Source organism: Aotus nancymaae, unplaced genomic scaffold, assembly GCF_030222135.1.
Source record: "Aotus nancymaae isolate 86718 unplaced genomic scaffold, 86718_ANA_hifiasm-v0.15.2.pri h1tg000046l, whole genome shotgun sequence".
In the NCBI taxonomy this organism is placed as follows: Eukaryota; Metazoa; Chordata; class Mammalia; order Primates; family Aotidae; genus Aotus; species Aotus nancymaae.
In genome coordinates, this window is record NW_026988460.1 from 20,321,442 (window position 1) to 20,340,385 (window position 18,944).

General features: G+C 38.2%; 1 protein-coding gene across 16 annotated transcripts in view; it reads left to right on the plus strand.

Moving 5' to 3' along the window:
* SETD5 (SET domain containing 5) overlaps window positions 1-18,944 on the plus strand; it is a 53,610-nt gene that overhangs the window by 11,270 nt on the left and 23,396 nt on the right. For 6 of the 16 annotated variants that reach the window (XM_012471241.3, XM_064361958.1, XM_064361957.1 and 3 more), the window contains 15 exons: window positions 98-203; window positions 530-738; window positions 1,077-1,135; window positions 1,661-1,839; window positions 2,779-2,817; window positions 6,343-6,585; window positions 7,450-7,598; window positions 7,987-8,104; window positions 8,819-8,928; window positions 10,264-10,516; window positions 10,862-10,945; window positions 11,703-11,960; window positions 12,340-12,660; window positions 13,059-13,301; window positions 18,337-18,466. In XM_012471241.3, coding sequence (XP_012326664.1) covers window positions 98-203; window positions 530-738; window positions 1,077-1,135; window positions 1,661-1,839; window positions 2,779-2,817; window positions 6,343-6,585; window positions 7,450-7,598; window positions 7,987-8,104; window positions 8,819-8,928; window positions 10,264-10,516; window positions 10,862-10,945; window positions 11,703-11,960; window positions 12,340-12,660; window positions 13,059-13,301; window positions 18,337-18,466 — 2,501 coding nt within the window. Of the gene's footprint in view, window positions 1-97; window positions 204-529; window positions 739-842; window positions 884-932; window positions 969-1,076; window positions 1,136-1,660; window positions 1,840-2,778; window positions 2,818-6,342; window positions 6,586-7,449; window positions 7,599-7,986; window positions 8,105-8,818; window positions 8,929-10,263; window positions 10,517-10,861; window positions 10,946-11,702; window positions 11,961-12,339; window positions 12,661-13,058; window positions 13,302-18,336; window positions 18,467-18,944 lie in introns of those variants that run through there. The other 10 variants (XM_064361962.1, XM_064361959.1, XM_064361961.1 and 7 more) reach the window with 6 other exon arrangements.

Genomic DNA, 18,944 nt, shown 5'->3' on the forward strand with positions numbered 1-18,944 from the left:
TTGTGGAAAGAGGAGGGGTTAAAATGGGAAATGAAGTATTAGTTTAAGGGAAGATTAGGTGTTATGCTATCATGCGTTGCTTTTCGCCTTTGTGCAGCCCTGAATCTGTGGAGGCTAGTCCAGCAGTTAATGAGAAGAGCGTGTATTCCACTCATAATTATGGGACCACTCAGAGGCATGGGTGTCGAGGACTGCCTTATGCTGTGAGTATGCATTTGTTTCTCTCCAGAGCAGTGATTTTCCTGGAGTGTAATCCATTCTTATACATTGTGACTTTCTTGAAATGTTTATATGCAGCATGACGAAGTTGCCCCTTTTGCACTTCCCTGACTCCAGCGGACGTCTAGCCCTGCATCATTGTTCTTGTTTTTATGTCCCAGTTGACCTTGGCATTTTGTTTTATCACTTTCCTGGTTGAAGCCAAAAAACGAAGGGTACTACTTTCTTCTTTCTTTCCATATGTACCACACTTTAGGGGAGAGAGGGGCCAGTGTTTGGACACTGTTGATTTAAAAAATCTTATTTTCAGGATCATAATTACGGAGCCCCTCCTCCTCCGACACCTCCTGCTTCTCCCCCTGTCCAGACGATCATCCCTCGTTCTGACCTGAATGGCCTGCCGTCGCCCGTAGAGGAACGCTGTGGAGACAGCCCGAACTCTGAAGGAGAGACTGTACCTACCTGGTGTCCTTGTGGTCTTTCTCAGGATGGCTTCCTTCTCAACTGTGACAAGTGCAGGTAAGATCCTGTTCCACCTAAATTTAAGTCTGGGTTGCTGGGATTAGGGTTTCTTACTAGTAGGGAAAAGCTCAAAGTATTCTTTCTTGTGTTTGTTAATGTAGATGATTCCTTAGTGCTCCTTGGCTCGAATTCTCTGCACTAGGTGAGAATTGCTGACAACAAGGAATGAGAGATTGATGTTAAAGCTATTGAATTTGATATGAAATTTAATGTCCTGGAACCATTTGGTAGGTGGGAGGGAGGGGGTAGCATATGCAGAGACACTTCGCCCATGTGTGCTATGATGTGATGCATGCTGTTGGAAGGACTACTTTAAGTTTATTTTCCCTCTTTAGGGGAATGAGCAGGGGGAAGGTTATTAGACTTCATCGGCGGAAGCAGGACAACATATCAGGTGAGCGGAAGATGATTAGGTCCACAGTTTGACATATAAATATTCTGTGATTTGAATGTTCATTTTAAGAACCCCTCTTAGAAGTTCCCATGGTCCCCCCAGCCAGCTCTTTTCACAGAAAGAGATAGAAGTCCTCTCAAGGCCACTGTATAGTTCTCTCATTGTAAACAAAATGTACTGAGAACATTCTAGTCCTGTAGCAAAGCATTCCTTATGAACACAAAAAATATGGATCCTTCTTTTAAAAATTAGCCAGTCTAAAATTGTCATAGATTGAGTCAGTAAAGCTTAGGGACTGAATATAAGGGGAGAAATAGATACCATGAGGAATAGGGTTTATATGCTTAATTCCAGTGATGTAGTATCTTATCTTGTTTTCAAAAGGAAGATCTGTGCTTAATGTTGCTTTACAGATTATATGAGTTAATAGTGGAAGTAATGACTTACTGGATGTGGGGCACATCTAAAAGAATAAGCTGCTTTTGAGACTATTAGTACCTGAACTATGAAATCATCATTTTTCAGGTGGGGATAGCAGTGCAACAGAAAGCTGGGATGAAGAGCTTTCTCCTTCCACTGTGTTGTATACAGCAACACAGCACACACCTACAAGCATCACCTTAACTGTTCGAAGAACCAAACCCAAGAAGCGGAAAAAGAGTCCAGAAAAGGGTCGTGCAGCACCAAAGACGAAGAAAATCAAGGTATGGAGGGTAAAAATATCTTAAATAGAAATGTCTGAAATAGCTCAAATTTTGGAGCAAGAATGCCCCAGAATTCTTTTAAGAAGTTTGATCCAGATGTTTGAAGGGCCACTTTTGTTCTACTTGCAAAAATCAGCTAATCTGTGTTATGTGCATGTAGACCAACCTCTCTTCTGCCACACCATATCATCACCACTGGCTCAAAGTTTCTTCTACTCCAGCCCCCATCCGAGGTATGAAATTCCAGCCCTACCTGGCACAAGCCCATATGTGTTGCAGCCTCAAGTCTAGGCTTCCACTATCCTTACAGTATCTCCCCACCTCTGAACCCCAAAGTACAGTCTGAAATTCTTGTCCTGGTTACATGCCTCATGTCTTTGGGTTGATTGTTTTTCCTTGTTTCAAAAAAAAAAAAATCAAGAAACATCTCTTGAATGGTCTAGGCTTCCTCAGTGTCATGGTCACTTTCCTGTATTCTCAACTAAAAAGTCTCCGGGAGAGACTTCTTCTGGTTTGTGTTCTTTCTTCCCCATCACAGCAACTCTGTTGCTTCTAGGTGACTTGTTCACCCCTTGTTAAGGGGATTGGTCTTTGTTTCCTTCTTAGTTTCAAAACTGGTAAATCTGCAACTTTAAAATTTTTTTATTTACTTTTTCTCTGAGTATCAGGGGTGCGTATAGGATTTAAGAGATGCATGCTCTTCCCTGTTAATTACCTAGCTTCACAGTAGAAAGTATTGAAATCAGTCTCAGAGTTCATTGGCCTTGAGCTACCCCTATTCTTGATAAGAGTTTGGGGAATTCCATGGTATTTTTTACCTAGAGAAAGGGGAACAGAATAGAACACTAGTTTGTGCCTTAGCTTTAGTCTCAGATAGGTATAACTGTCATTCTTGGTACCAAGTTTTGTTTGTTCTACTTGTTTTCCTCCTTGGGATAGGCATTTCGAGAGGGATCCCGGAAGTCCTTGCGGATGAAGGTAAGGGGTACTCTTCCCTGATGCTGTGTTTTACTTCACTGTGATCTTGCATTTTGGTCAGCTTCTTTCCTGACACTGATGGTCTGGGAATCTTGGATTCTGCTTTTCATTAGTTTGTAGTTGTTGCCATTCAGTTTTCATAGAGCTTTTCTCCAAAGTAGATTTTCTTGGCCATTTTCTGAAATATTTTCCTTTTCTGTAATCAGCTTTCATTGATTGGTTTTTCATTCATTGCTTTTCTAGTGGGTAAGTGACATTTTTCCAAACGAAATGAAGCTGGTGTGTTCTGTCACTGTGATTGAGCTCAACCCTAGGAGTGAAGTTTTCCTGGTAATGACAGACGGTCTTTTGTGCATCTACTCTAGCACTGTGTGGTCTTTAATTGCAGGAAGCTTGTATTGATAAGAATTACTGTTTTCTCTTAGCATATCTGTTTGGTGGAAAAGACTTAAGTAACGCTAGCGTGTTTCTTAAGACATGAAATAAAAGAGTTTATGAGGCATGATTTTGTAAAGAACTTGGAGAATAGAGAGATTATGTGCAATGGTTTAAAAGAACTTTTAGGTGCTGATTGATTAGAAACAGTTTGCCAAAAGGAGGTTTGATTATGCTGTCTGGTATCTTCCTTAATCTATGTACATATATATAGGAGGACAACATACCTCCCAAATTATTACTTAGGGATTCAAAGCATTTAATTAGAATTAAATTTGAATTTATAAGTATTCATATTCCTCAATAGTGTAAAAGCAGGATCTTTCCTATTGAGAGTTATAGGGCATAAACATTAAAATCCAGGCGCGTCGGGTCACGCCTATAATCCCAGCACTTTGGGAGGCCAAGATGGACAGATCACCTGAGGTTGGGAGTTGAAGACCAGCCTGGCCAACATGGTGAAACCCCATCTCTACTAAAAATACCAAAATTAGCCAGGTGCGGTGGCAGGTGCCTGTAGTCCCAGCTACTCAGGAGGTTGAGGCAGAAGAATTGCTTGAACCCGGGAGGCAGTGGTTTCAGTGAGTCAAGATCGAACCACTGCACTCCAGCCTAGGCGACAGAGGGAGACTCCATCCCAAAAAAAAAAAAAACACTTCAGTAAGGGTAAGCCTTTGAGGATTGCTTTATGTGCAGCACCAATATGACTGGTGTTAGCAAGATTACAGGTAGCGTTTTACCTGAAGTCTGAAGGCCTCACTGAGTATCTATCTATAAAAAGACTTGCACATACCTGTGAAAGAGATGGGAGAGGACTCAGAACTACAGAGCATCAGAGGCCTGGGATGTGTCTTGAAAGACAAATTAATCATTTTTTTGCTGGATCCATCTCCTGCAGGTGGCCACGTTTGCTTTAACTGCCCCTTTATTTTTCTCTCATTTGCTTAGAGAGGGGCCTTTTAAATAGACTTTGGAGGCAGATAATAGCCCTAATCCTGGCTACTAAATGCTTTTCTCTTATCAAGCAACTATCGTAACTTATCTCCAGAAGCTCAAAACCTTTTGAAAGCTGTAGACTGGTTCTTCCAGAAAACTGCACATAAACCCCAAATTTTGTTTGCAGTTTCAGGAGATTGACAGCCTCACCGGTGTGTTAAAATTTAGATAGAAAAATAAAATTACTAGTCATTTTTATTCTTTTAATGGTAAGTAGAGTGACTATGACTCTACATGACTAATACATTTTTGCTTGGAATTACTAGTTTGAAACTCCTCCAGTGATCCAGGTGGGAGCCATAAGAATTAGGAAAAAAAATCATTTGGATTTTTAATCCCGATGTCAAGAGCAGCTTCCCTACTGAAGACTTAATTATAAATCAGGGTTTCTCGGCCTTGATACTGTTGACAGTTTGGACCAAATAGTTCTGTGTTGTGGAAGGAACTGTTCTGTGCTTCCAAGATGTGAACAGGATCCCTGGTGTCTACTCACTATGTGTTAGTAACATACATACACTCAGTTGAGATTATAAAAAATGTCTTCAGATATTACAAAATGTCACCTGGGTGTAAAATTTCCCTCGATTGAGAACCACTGCTCTAAACCCAATTGAGGTAGAGTCTCTAATGCCTTGAAGGATGAGTCAGCAGAGTAAACACACAGTGACATTAGTGAACAATGGCTAATACTGTGACAGAAGCTCCTAGAATACAGTACATCAATCAAGTCATAAGTTTAATAATTGCTACTTAAAGCTGGGAATATTGTTTGGACACTGCTAATCCTTAGTCTGTAACCTCCGTTAAGTCTAAGGTTTTGCACTATTCCTTTGCTCTGCTGCTACTGATGTCAAGCAGGTGATATTCTGATTCTTAGTGTGTTGGCCTTAGGTATTTCTTTAGATCCCTTTGTTTATTGTTCAGTCTTTTGGACTCTAGTGAGACATGTGGAAACAATAGTGTTGAAATTTTTTTTCTTCCATGCTCCTGTTCCTTGCAGAAAGGATAATAGACAATAATCAATCAGCAATAGTGATGCAAAAGTGGTAAAAGTGCTATGATAAGCATCAGTGTTTTCTGTGCTATTCATGGAAAGTATATTTAATTTTGTTGTGCCTGTTTGCAAGTTTAATGTGGACATAGATTTTCAAGTAGCTTTGATACTACAATGTCTTTTCCTTCTAATCATCACTAGCATGACATCATCACTATCAGTGTTTGTTTTGTTTTCTGATGGCACTTAAGTCTTGAACACCACGGAGGAGAACATGTGTTGGGCTTAAGCTTTGTCTCTGTAGCTCAGGCACTGTCTGTTTAGGAAACTGTTTCTGAGTTGTAATCTTTCCTCAATACTGTCACCATAAAAGGCAGTGGTTTATCTAGAGGAGTATAACAAAGTACCCCTTAGACATTTTCTGTTCTCCCTATCTACTCCTCTCCCCTCATTTCACCTCTTCAGATTATTTAGAATGTGGTAATTTAAATTGTTGAAAATGGAGTGTTAGAAAGATATTACTCAAATAATATATGATTAGTAAGATTATGATTGAATTGATGAGATTGATTAGGGTCACATGTAGATTTAGAATGAATATGTATTATGAAAATAAGTGACACAAAAACATTCATTCTCCTGGAAAATAGTCAGAAAACCAGTTTGGGCTACCACTAACACAGATGTTCAATGAGTATGAAAATTTAATTGGTAATAAATTTGAGGTCTCTACTCTTTATTTTTATGGAGATTTTCTTACAAACTTGATGTCAGTTTTTTATAAGAAAATTGATTTTTATGACTTTAAAATGGTCATAAAATCACAGTGATGGGATGAAACTGTGATCCAGATTAATTTCTTAATTTGTAAATGGAGAAACTGAGCTTCCCCATTTAAAGAAGTTTTTCAAGGTCTCACCTCTCATTGGTAACAAAAGCATGATAGAAACCAGTTCCTGACTCCCAGTCCATTACTCTTTTTATGCCACATCAATTGCCAAGTGATAAATTTTCTCTGGAACCCCAACCTCTCCCGCCCCCATTCCCAACCCCCTATTTATACATGGACTTTACTAATCTCTCTAATTTGTTTTCTACAGAATTCTCCCTCTGAAGCACAGAATTTAGATGAGAATACAACTGAGGGCTGGGAAAATCGGATAAGACTATGGACTGACCAGTATGAAGAAGCTTTCACTAATCAGTACAGTGCAGATGTACAGAACGCCCTTGAACAACATCTACATTCTAACAAGGAGTTTGTGGGCAAACCTACTATTTTAGACACTATTAATAAGACTGAATTGGCCTGTAATAACACAGTTATTGGTTCACAAATGCAGGTAAGTATCAAAGGATTGAAGACTCTCTAAGTAAGTAGCTGAAATTTTAAGGACCCAGGAAGAGGGTAATGGATTGGAATTACTGTTCCTTCCAAATGTACGAGGCCTTAGAATAACAAATTAGCCAGGTGTCGATCATATGTAATCAAAAGTAGGTTACATTAACTGGGTACTTATTTTTAAACTACTTTTATTAATCAAAAATAGATGAATTGAGGCTGTGTGCAATGGCTCACTCCTATAATACCAGCACTTTGGCAAGAAGCCAGGGCGGGAGGATCGCTTGCGGCCAACAGTTCAAGACCTGCCTGGACAACATAGACCCTGTCTTTGCAAAAACAATTAAAAATTAGCCAGTTGTGGTGGAACACACCTGTAAGTCTCAGCTACTGGGGAGGCTGAGGTGGAAGGATCACTTGTGCCTAGAAATTTGAGGTTATAGTAAACTATGATTGACCACTGCACTCCAGCCTGGGTGACAGAGTGAGACCCTGTCTCTCTTTAGGAGAAAAAGACTTAGTATGGGAAATTTTATACAGGCGAGGTAGGAATTATGTAAGGTTTATAGAAAGTTAAGTGGGTTCTCTCTCATTTTTATATTAGAGATAGAGTCACTGAAATCTTAGTTCTGTATTTTTCTTTGATATGTTCTTGCCTTTTCTGGGAAGGCAGTTTCACTAGATGTAGCATGTCTCTTAGAAAAATTGAGCTTTTATCCCATTTTAAAATTTCTCATCTTTGATCTAAATAACACACAGATAAAACCTGAAAATGTTAGCGCCTTTTCCTTAATTATGAAATAATTTGAGTGTCTACTAAGCTGATCTTGCTATTGTTTAATGTTACTCCTCTGGTTTTATTCAGTTACAGCTGGGAAGAGTCACTCGTGTTCAAAAGCACCGGAAGATCCTGAGGGCTGCAAGAGATTTGGCTTTGGACACTCTTATAATAGAGTATCGTGGGAAAGTCATGTTACGACAGCAATTTGAGGTCAATGGGCATTTCTTCAAAAAGTAAGAACATCATTCATTGGGCACTGAGGGCTAACGTGGACCTGATTGACCAGTGTTGTTGTAAAAATCATCATTTGATAGGATGCTCTTGGGAGAAAAAAAAAATCGCAACTCAGATAAGCTCACGCCTGTCTGCTATTTGTAGAGAAGTGCAAGTAAATCTGCAAATTGTTTAATGTATAAAGTGGTGACATCTCCTTTCCAAGCCAGGCATTCCTTGCTTTGTGCTTGTTCTTTAATCAAAAGCAGACAAGCATGTGATGTTTTCCAAGTTTAGGCATTGCAAAAGACCACTGCTGCTTCTCTTAGCATATGCTTCATATTTGGAGTCATGGGGTGGCCTTTTTATTTGTGTTGAGAATTACAGGAATTTTAATTATATCCCTAGACCATATCCCTTTGTGCTCTTCTACTCAAAATTCAATGGTGTAGAGATGTGTGTGGATGCCCGTACTTTCGGTAATGATGCTCGGTTCATCAGAAGATCTTGTACACCAAACGCAGAGGTAAGATATCTGTAGCAACATCCCTTTGAGTGGAACCACCAAATGACAAGCTTACTGAAGAAGCAGTGTGAAACTTCACTCAGATAAAGGTCTGTAGATAATAGTCGTGATCTTTCATTGTGAGAGGTGAAAAACAAAAGTAACGGTGCTTTTATCCTGACAAAACGGGAGTAAGGAAAGAACTTTCTTCAGAGAAGGCAGAAATAGGGAAGAGCAAGTTAGCATTTGCTAAGGGGAAAGCTGGACTGGATAAGAAAATCAGTGCAGTTATATTAAAGAAATTGCCATACGGTGGAAGTAAATGTCATTAGGCCTAACTCAGCTATTTGGTTGCAGTTTTTTTAGATTTTAGTAACTAGTGTTCTGTGAGAGGATCTAGACATTTCCAGAATTCATTACTCAGAGCAACCACATCAAATAAAACAAGAAAATCCACAGAGCTTTACTTACTGGCTAAGGAATTTTAAATCTCTGGTGGAGCTGGAAACAGCCATAAGATGTGAAAGCAGAGATTTTACCCTGATTTCTAACATCTCAAGAAGTATCATAAATTTTCAAGCCTGTATGGTATATTACTTTCAGATGAAATGAAGGGGCTAAATAACAGATTACCATTAACTCTAAATGAAGAGAACGTGTTAGGGTAAAAGGTTTTTTCTCTCTTATGGTTTCATGATGTTTATGAAAAATCCAACCAGAAGCCTTTTCACCCAGGTGCGACACATGATTGCAGATGGGATGATTCACCTGTGTATCTATGCTGTGTCTGCCATCACCAAGGATGCTGAGGTCACCATAGCATTTGATTATGAGTATAGTAACTGGTAAGATCTCTAAGACCTTGCCTAACATAAATGTCCTTGTCTTACATATTAAACTATTCACTCTGTTTAAAGTCTGCTCTTGTTTCTTGCCTTTTCCTTTGTTTACTTAATCTTTTCATGACTAATGCATTTTCTGTCTAGAAATTATAAAGGAAAAGACAGACTTAAGATTTTTTTTAGAGATACAGATACCTTGTATGATACTGCTCACAAGTTTACTGACAAAAGCATTTTGGCTTATGCCTTTTTAGCAAGCATAGCGAAATGGATATATATTTATGAGATACTCCTGGAAATTACAATACCATCCTCTAACAAGAGGACTTAACGTCATCTTGCACAGAGTACTTAACGTCAGGGACTATATAGAATGAGAATTTAATATGTTACATGTACTTTTAATATGTCAATTATACCCTTATAAAGCCAGGGGCGGGATTTAAAGATTCACCATGTCCACAGAAACCATGTAATCTAGCTGTATATGACAATACAGAAAAACAAATGGCAATTTATAGATGAATATGTGATGAGTTTTATAAAGTATATGCTTTTCCTTGGTCACTTTGGGCAAAATAGAGATTATGTGGTAAAGTGAGGTTAGGTCTAGGTATAAGAAGAAAAGATCTTCTGCCTAATTCATCAAAGAAAATAAAAAGAAAAAGTTTTAATAAGAAGCAGGGAATTAGTAGGTGAAAGTGAGGTCATAGTAATGGTGGGCATAAGATGAGTCTGCCCACATCAACCTTTATCATTGATTCACTGTCTACTAAATAGCAAATAAACAGTTGGGAGAATTGAATTTAGAGATGGCTTTCTTTTTTTTTCCCCCCACTGACCACGGGGTAGAATTGGGGTTACACAGAGAAAGACAGAATACTGAAAGTGTTAGGTCAGGCACAGTGGCTCATGCCTGTAATCCCAGCACTTTGGGAGGCTGAGGCTGGAAGAGCCCAGGAGTTCAAGACAAGCCTAGGCAACATGGCAAAACCCCGTCTCTGCCAAAAATAAAAAAATTAGCTGAGCATGATGGTGCATGCCTGTAGTCCCAGCTACTCAGGAGGCTGAGGTAGGACATCACTTGAGCCTGGGAAGTGGAGGTTGCAGTGAGCTGTGATGCACCACTGCACTCCAGCTTAGATGACAGAGCAAAACTCTGTCTCTAATAAAAAGAAAAGCAAAAGTATGTATAGGACTCTCTAATGTCTCTGTTTAACTTATTCAGATACAGTATCAGAGGAAATTATTGTGCCGATATTTTGAGAGTGTGAATGGATAATAAAACTGAATTTCGAGGGTACTGAGACAGGCATTTTGATTGTTTCTTTGGAGCAGTAATTATAAAGTGGACTGTGCGTGTCACAAGGGAAACCGGAATTGTCCTATACAAAAAAGGAATCCTAATGCTACAGAACTGCCACTCCCACCACCTACTCCAAGCCTACCCACCATTGGAGCAGAGACTAGACGTAGAAAAGCACGACGGAAAGAGCTAGAGATGGAGCAGCAGAATGAGGCTCCAGAGGAGAATAATGACCAGCAATCACAAGAAGTTCCAGAAAAAGTAACTGTATCCAGTGACCATGAGGTAATCGTCCCTGATCAAATAATGATGCTATGGCAGCTATGCTCTAAAGGAAGAGGATCCCAGTTGCCAAATGGTTTAAGTAGGGGAGCTCGTAACACTTAATACCCTTTGTATCAATGTGGGTGCGTTGTGTTCATTCATTCCTGTTTTACAATGTCAAGAACATCCTTTGTTGGTTTTGCACCAGAGAATAGGGGTTATCATCTGTGTTTACCATGTGGCCTCACATGAGTTAGTACTTTAAAGCACTAGAAATTGTTATAGAGAGTTTTAAGCTACCAGAATAAAACAGATTGATTTTTTCTCAGAGCTTGAGTACAGCTGAATATTGCCTCTATCTTAAAGGAAGTAGACAATCCAGAAGAAAAACCAGAAGAAGAGAAAGAAGACGTTATAGATGACCAGGAGAACCTAGCTCATAGCAGGAGGGTGAGTACCATCTGATAGTCCTTTGCTCCTTCTCATTTCTGCTACTTGCACTATGTGAACCACTTCTGTTCTCTTGACTTTGTATCATCTCATTGATTTGACCTGTAGGTTAGAATTTGGCCTTTTTCAATAATATAGGTTTTACTATAATTTTTTTATTTCTTTTTCGCTATATACACAGCAGTTTTCTAGTGATTATTATGTAGTGATGGTTTTAAAAGGTTTTTTTTTTTTTTTTTTTTAACTAACAGTTTGGTTCCAAAAAATTGGCTGGTCAGAATCAAAATGTATTATAGTTGATTTGCTCTGAATTAGGAATTTTCTAGGTTTGTGTGAGTTTTGAATTTTTTAAAAACCCTTTTAGTCATTTGAACTAAAATATTCTCCTTTTATGCTGAAACCAGTCATGTGTTTATGACCCTGATTTAGTTTAAAGAAAATCTACTTGGTTATTTTAGAACTCTGAAAATACAAAGAAAACTTGGTTTTGATGACTGTTTTTCTTTTATATTAAAAAGTTTCAAAATAACTGACCCTTTTTGAAGTTTATGTTTGACCTTGCCTTTATTTACAACTATTCCCTACATTTAAAATGAAATATTTTATTTTTAGTTTTTATCTTTTTTCCAAGTAATGTGTGTCATCTTACAAGTAGTTAAATGAGTTTCTATAAATTTCCATTAATAACACTTTTATAAAGCCTGTCCCCTCATCCTCATTTGAAGCTTCCTTCTACACCAATGCTATTTCTTTCTAGACCCGAGAAGACAGGAAGGTAGAAGCCATCATGCATGCTTTTGAAAACTTAGAGAAAAGAAAGAAGCGGCGGGATCAGCCCTCGGAACAGAGCAACTCTGATGTAGAAATTACTACAACCACTTCAGAGGCTCCTGTTGGTGAAGAGACAAAAACTGAAGCCCCTGAATCTGAAGTTAGTAACTCTGCTTCAAATGTTACCATCCCAAGCACCCCACAGAGTGTTGGTGTGAACACCCGGCGGTCTTCCCAAGCAGGGGTAAGAGTTGAAAAGTCTTCAGAGCTTAGACATCCTCACCTTTGCTAATGTTTTGGAATGGTTAAAATCAGTATTTTCAGCTGTGTTCCATATCACACTAAATAAGGCCATTAACTGTTTAACTGGAACCATTTCATTGGCCTATTTTATAAATGTGTATTAGAAATAGAAATAATTAACCCAGACGTCTGCCGCAGCCTCTCTAGCTCATTTAAATGTATACATTTTTGTGTTTAAGAATTACATTTTAAATTAGTGTTTCTAATCTTTACATTTTTCATCAGTAGACATTCTGAATGCTTAATGTGAATAGAAAATTAGACTGTTTGCTGATAAGACATTTTTGCTAAGCATTTGACCCTACCTACTATTGCTACAGGATATTGCTGCAGAAAAACCAGTCCCCAAGCCACCTCCAGCAAAGCCTTCTAGGCCCCGGCCGAAGAGTCGAATTTCTCGATACAGGACCAGTTCAGCCCAAAGACTAAAGCGTCAGAAGCAGGCCAATGCACAGCAGGCAGAGTTGTCACAAGCTGCCTTGGAAGAGGGAGGAAATAACAGTTTAGTAACTCCTACTGAAGCTGGAAGTGTAGACAGTTCAGGAGAAAACAGGCAATTAACAGGGTCTGACCCAACTGTGGTGTCAATTGGTGGATCCCATGTCAACCGTGCTGCATCTAAATACCCCAAAACCAAAAAGGTAAGTCACAAATAACATCTTTTATAAGTCTAGTCTGTCAAGGGCTGTCTTACTGAAATGAGAGGACCTATAATCCCCAGAAGAAACTAATATCAATATTATTAGACTGAAAGTTCTAAAATGCTTTGACACAAAAGGCCGGAGCCATCCAGCTGCCTGTTGTTTCCTTATTTTTAGTCAGCTTAAATCACTGATAGCTGAAATTATTCCTCTCTTAGTGGACATGGAGAGGGTGAAGGAAGATGCCCTTGCGTTCTGATTGCCCATTTCATACTTACTGCAGCTGCTGCATCTCCCTCTGTCCTAATTTCTAGATGACATTTGTCTTTGTGAACTACATTACTACCTCTTGATTTATACATCTGCAACATCAACTAATGATCTCTTTTTTGCCTTAGTATCTAGTTACAGAATGGTTGAATGATAAAGCAGAGAAGCAAGAGTGCCCTGTTGAGTGTCCTTTACGTATCACGACGGATCCAACTGTACTGGCAACGACCCTGAACATGTTACCAGGTCTTATCCATTCCCCATTAATTTGCACCACCCCCAAACACTACATTCGTTTTGGATCACCCTTTATCCCTGAGAGGCGTCGAAGGCCCCTTCTGCCTGATGGCACATTCAGCTCCTGTAAGAAGGTATGTCTGTGTTTATGTGTGTGTGTTTTGTTTGTGTGTGTGTGTGTATGTGTGTTTTAACCTAAGATTCCTATCATGACATAAATAACATGTTCTCTACCTAGGCATTCTGCCCATGTGAGTTTATAATGAGTTAGTTGTTCAGCCATAAAAACTGATTCAATAAGAGTCAGTAAGACTGTGGTGGAATGAATATACTGCATTTTTGGTGCTCAAATTTGTGACTGGTCACTGAGGTCTCTTCTGAGAACCCTTGAGGTTCCTGAGTGAGAGCACACAGCAGTGGATGACTGGGTAGGGATGGCTATGTTTTGTATGTGCTCTTGTGATATTGGTTAACATGTCCACTTATGATTATTGTGTGAGATTATGTCCCAGGTCCTCTAGAACACTGTTGCATAAATGAAAAGTAATTAAATTGTTTTAAATCAGTTCAACCACTATTACCCACCATCATCACTTGAAGGAAATTAGAGAAAAAATCCTGTTGTAATTGGTGTAATTCCTGTTCCTTGATCAAATGACAAGTCTGACTGTTTATTCCCTAGAGAATACGCAATCTACCCTAAAAGACTCTCTTTCCCTCTCTGTCTCTGCCTCTTTCTCCTCTTTCTAGTTACTTATTGTTTTTGGATCTAGTGGCAGTAGCATTTGGTGGTGTTTTTGGAGTGTTCTTTCTTAATTCCCAGAAGCCTTGCATATTTTCCAAAGGTGTCTCTTAGGAATAGGTCACTTTCTCAGATCTATGATGTCATTTTCCATGTTTCTAGAAGTATAGGGCACCCTTTCATTTGGCCTTCCTTTGAGGTAGAGTCTGTTCCCTGGAACACCCTTTTCTCTTATCCTCAGATCTGGATTCAGGCTGCCTTCCTCAGTGTCTGCCATTGCCCTCCTCCACTGGCATCACGTACATGAGGATGCTGCATGTAGATTATTTGATGTGATGAAGTCTACAACTCCAGGCAGGTCTTCCCTGACTCCTCCAAACTTAAAACTTTTCTCTTTCCCCAAAGAACAGAAATTATTTCCTGGGTTGGGAGGCGGGGAGCATAAAAGATGAGCCAGAATGGTGGGGGATATGGAGGGGAGGAGGACAACAGGAATCTGTGCAAAAAGGAAGGACACAATAGCACACTGCAGAACGTCTTTTCCTAATTGCACATGTTATGTAAATATTGGAATCACTCATTGGTTTGTTCGGGGAAACCCTAGTAGAAGAAATCCTAAAGAGAAATTTGACCATTTCTAAGGATGTTGAAGCATCTTATCAAGCCAGATTGTACAATCTCCTATTTCGGTCCTTTAAAAAGTGTAGGCAATTATTTATTATAGATTAGTAGTGAAGTCGGAGCTGCAAATAATATGAACTATGCTCTTGAATTGAAATTCCTTCTTGATAATTTTGATGCTGGGTTGCAGTCTTTCTGTTTCCGTCTTTTCCAACTAGCAGAGACTTATGAAAACCAAAAACGTGTGTCTAGGACCATAACTTCCAATCTGGTAGAAAATGCATTTCTTTAAGCTTTTTTAACCCAGGTAGTACTTATTTCTATAGTGCATCCTTATATTTTTACGGGCAACAAATAGAAATTCCATTTAACACAAGTCCACGTTATATTTTCCAAATGTATCTAACTATCCTTAATCTTATTTATACAGGCTGTGCTTAAGCACTTTTATCTATGTGTCATGGTTAGTCTTTTAGGAAAGAGTTTAGGCTATATACACAGGATTATCATAACAAGACTATTTAGATAGAGTCTTTAAAAACTGTTTAAGCTTAAATCATTGCTTTATTGTGTGCTGTCCACATATCAAGATTGTATTTTTAAAAATGCGCTTTTTATGAGGCAAAATAAAATGAAATTGGATGTTTTAGCGAGAATCGAACTTGGCTTTATGGCAGTAACGAAGAGTTCTTAGATTGGTGAAAAAGAACTTAATCTAATGCAAAAACCTAAGAACATTTCCATTACTAAACAAAATTGTAATAAAATTCTGAAAATCCCTCAGAATATAATAGATGAGAAAAACAACCCTCCATGGGATTATTTAGAATGACGTATATTTCTGTTGGCTCACTGTTTCATATCTGACTAAAAGAGGTAAGGGCCTGGCCTCTTAACTTAAAAACTTACGAGTATAGGAAAAATTAAAGTTGTATCCGTTAGTTGTACTCAGATTCTTATGCTGTTTTTTTAATTTTCATTATTATTTTGCTACTTCCGAGGAGAAGAGTTTGAGTATTTGACAGAACATTTTATGATATCCCTGGAGTTTCTAAATTGAATCATAGTTCTTGAGAAGCATTTTATAGTGTATTATTTTTTAGATCTTCAGTTGTTATTTTAGAAACATTTACAAGTGGCCAGCAAAGCTTTCAGTAGTGTTTCACCTTGTTCTCTCTAAACTCATCTTCTAGACACAATGTGTATAGGGCATTTGGTCTCCAGACTTCTTAGTAAAACCATTCTGACTGATAATGAAACACTGTGGTTTGCCTTGATAGTAATATTTCATTTTATACACTGAAACACTATCTGTAAATCTCTAAACATAACATTGAAATTTAGTTGAACAGGGACTCGTTGAAAACCTGCTGAGCGCTCAATAATGTGCTACAAGCTTTCTTCACATACATTATCTCACTTACCATTCATGAAATTGGGATCATTGTCCTTAATTTATATATCCAGAAGCTTTGTCTCAGACATGTTTGGTAACTTGCCCAAAGTGAGGCAGTTAGTAAGTGACACAGCCAAATTTCTTTTGGTGGAGGGTAGTGGGGGTTCACAGGGTCTCACTGTTGTCCAGACTGGAGTGTAATGGCACCATCACAGCTCACTGCAGCCTCGATCTGCTGGGCTCAAGTGTCCTCCTACCTCAGCTTCCTGTGTAGCTGAGACCACAGGCACACCACCATGCCTGGCTAATATTCGTATTTTTTGTAGCAACAGGGTTTTGCTATGTTGCCTAGGCTGGTCTCAAACTCCTGAGCCCAAGAAGTCTGCCCACCTTGACCTCCCAAAGTGTTGGGATTACAGGCCTGAGCCACTGTACCCATCATAGCCAAGTTTCAAGCCAGGGCTTTTGGACTCCAAAAGCTGTATTACTTCCTTGCTCTTTCCCCACAATAATGAGACCCTTTAAAACATTTCTCTTACCCATCTTTGAACCTCCCAGAAAACTCTTTTGCAATTCACTTTAATATAGAGTTTCAGAGAAGGGAGAAATGTTCTTTTGATTTTAACAGCTTGCCAAGTAGATGGATCTAAATTAACTTATTGTCCATAGGGTTAATTGTATCTTGTTAGATACAAACAATTGTCCATGTTCCTTTTTTATATGAGTCCTGAAATATTGTAAAATTATACAGCAGGACCAGGAGGAGAATATTTGACCATATTCTTTTGTGTTTTACCTTATAGCTTAACCTGGTACTGTCTTTCTTCTAGAATACTCCTGTTCTGGTTTTATGTTCCCTTTTTGTAGTCGTCAGATCCAGAATGTAAATTCCTTTATGAGTACATATACTAGACCGTGGAAATATTAAAAAATTACTCATATCGGAAAGCTCGGTGACCCCAAATGAGTCTGTTTTCTGCTCTGAAAAGAAAAAGGTGGCTGTAACAAAAGATTTTTCACTCCTGAGCCTAATTTTTCCATTTATAAAATGAGTGCTTTGGACAAGATGACTTCTAAGTTCTCTTCTAAGCTTTAAGGCTGTATGTATGGTTCTGACAATTCATCTTTATATCAATATTCTGTATCTAAGAGAGTTCATTCTTCGGGTTTTTGTTCTGTTTTTGTGTTTGCTTTTCAGAGACCTGGTTGTATCCTAAAATGTTTACATGATTCAAATTACCATTGAGAGCTCTTTTTTAATATACTCATTCACTCTTCCTTCCAAATGTTTACAATTTTAGTTTTGCTTTCATTTGGCCAGCCACAATGACATTTATATGGTGTAAGTTTTTTGGGTTTTTTTGGTAAAATTTTTATGGATTATTTCCTATGTTTCTAAGAGGGAAAAATCTATGAGAATTGCTCTCTTTGGTGAAGAGAATATTTACTTACCTGTAATACATGTTCTCTAAAGGTATAAATTATAATAATTCACCTTTGCTCTTCCTATTTGGGGGAGGGTCTTACTCAGAAATTGATGTTTATCAAAATTCGATCTGTCTTATGTCAGGGCAGGAGAGACACAGAGTGGTGAGCAACCTACAACTGTATATCTTAAGAGAACACAATTACAGGTAAGAAATTTTCTCTCTTCCACAGGATGCGTAATCTTATTATCCTAATTTTTGCAGGCTTACTATCTGTTCAAAATTTATTTCTCGTCAGCTTATTAGTCTCATCTTTACTACCAAAAACTTGTGACTGATAGGTATTCTTTTTGACTTTTTCCCTTTTTTTGATTTCTACAGAAGTTCATATCTTGATTTGCATTACTTGTGCATAATTTAGCCAAACTGCTTGTTGGAGAGAGATCCCATAGGTTATTTCTTTTGAGATAGACCTTTTGCAAATCTTTTGGTAGCTCTAGTGAAGACTCATCCTTATCCAAAATCTTCCTGTGAATCTTTTTTATTACCTCTTCACATGTCTGCAGCACAGGGCAGACAACTTTTAAGAGATCTTTATCTTCCTTCTAGGCACTTATTTTATGCATTTTATTCTATGTGATCTGAGCCTCTCCTAAATAAATGTTAAGATTTCTTCCTAAGTCTTCCCATTTTACATCATCCCAGACAGTATGAAAAGTTGAATAGTAGTCATTTTTTATTGGTTTTTGTCTTTTGATGGGATCTCATATATGTAATCCAGATTTTCTCAAATTTTGTCAGTTAAAAGGAGTTGATGGGACAGTGTTCCAATATGCTGAGACACAAGACAATAAAATGCTTGACTGTGTAACTGAATTAGTGTGTTGGATTGTATCACTCACTAGTTGATGTACACTTAAAGCAGGTGTACTAAATAGTTTTAAATTATTATTGATAATTCTGTGGTTCTTTTCCGATTATAGCGCTGGATAAAACAAGCCTTAGAAGAAGGGATGACTCAAACATCATCTGTACCCCAAGAGACTAGAACTCAGCACCTATACCAAAGTAATGAGAATACTAGCTCTTCTAGTATCTGCAAAGACAATGCAGGTACGTATCTAAAACCTTTCTGAATATGTGGCCAGTGATTGTTTCAGATCTGCATAAAAAAATTCAATATGAGTACTTCTAATACAAAAAAGAAATGGCATGTTTTCTAAATAGTTACTTTACATCTGTCTTTACAGAGGAAGAGAGAGATTTCAAGTCAGGGATCAGTTTTCCCAGGACGACAAAGAAGGACTAGACAGTGTACAGATAACAGCAGAAATGGTTATAAAAAAGGTTGGATACATTTAAAGTAGTAAGTTTAGGAAATCTAGATTCATATTTATAAGATGGGAAAATGACAAGAAAGTGGTGGAACACTAATATTCAGTAAAGAATTAAAGTTCTAAGTTATTAAGTTGGTGGGGCATGGTTCAGGGGCAGGGGAATGAATGAAATAAAAATTATTATCAATTGATTGTTTTCAAAAGGGCATATATAGTTAGTATAAAATTTTTGCAGTGGCTCACTCCTGTAATCC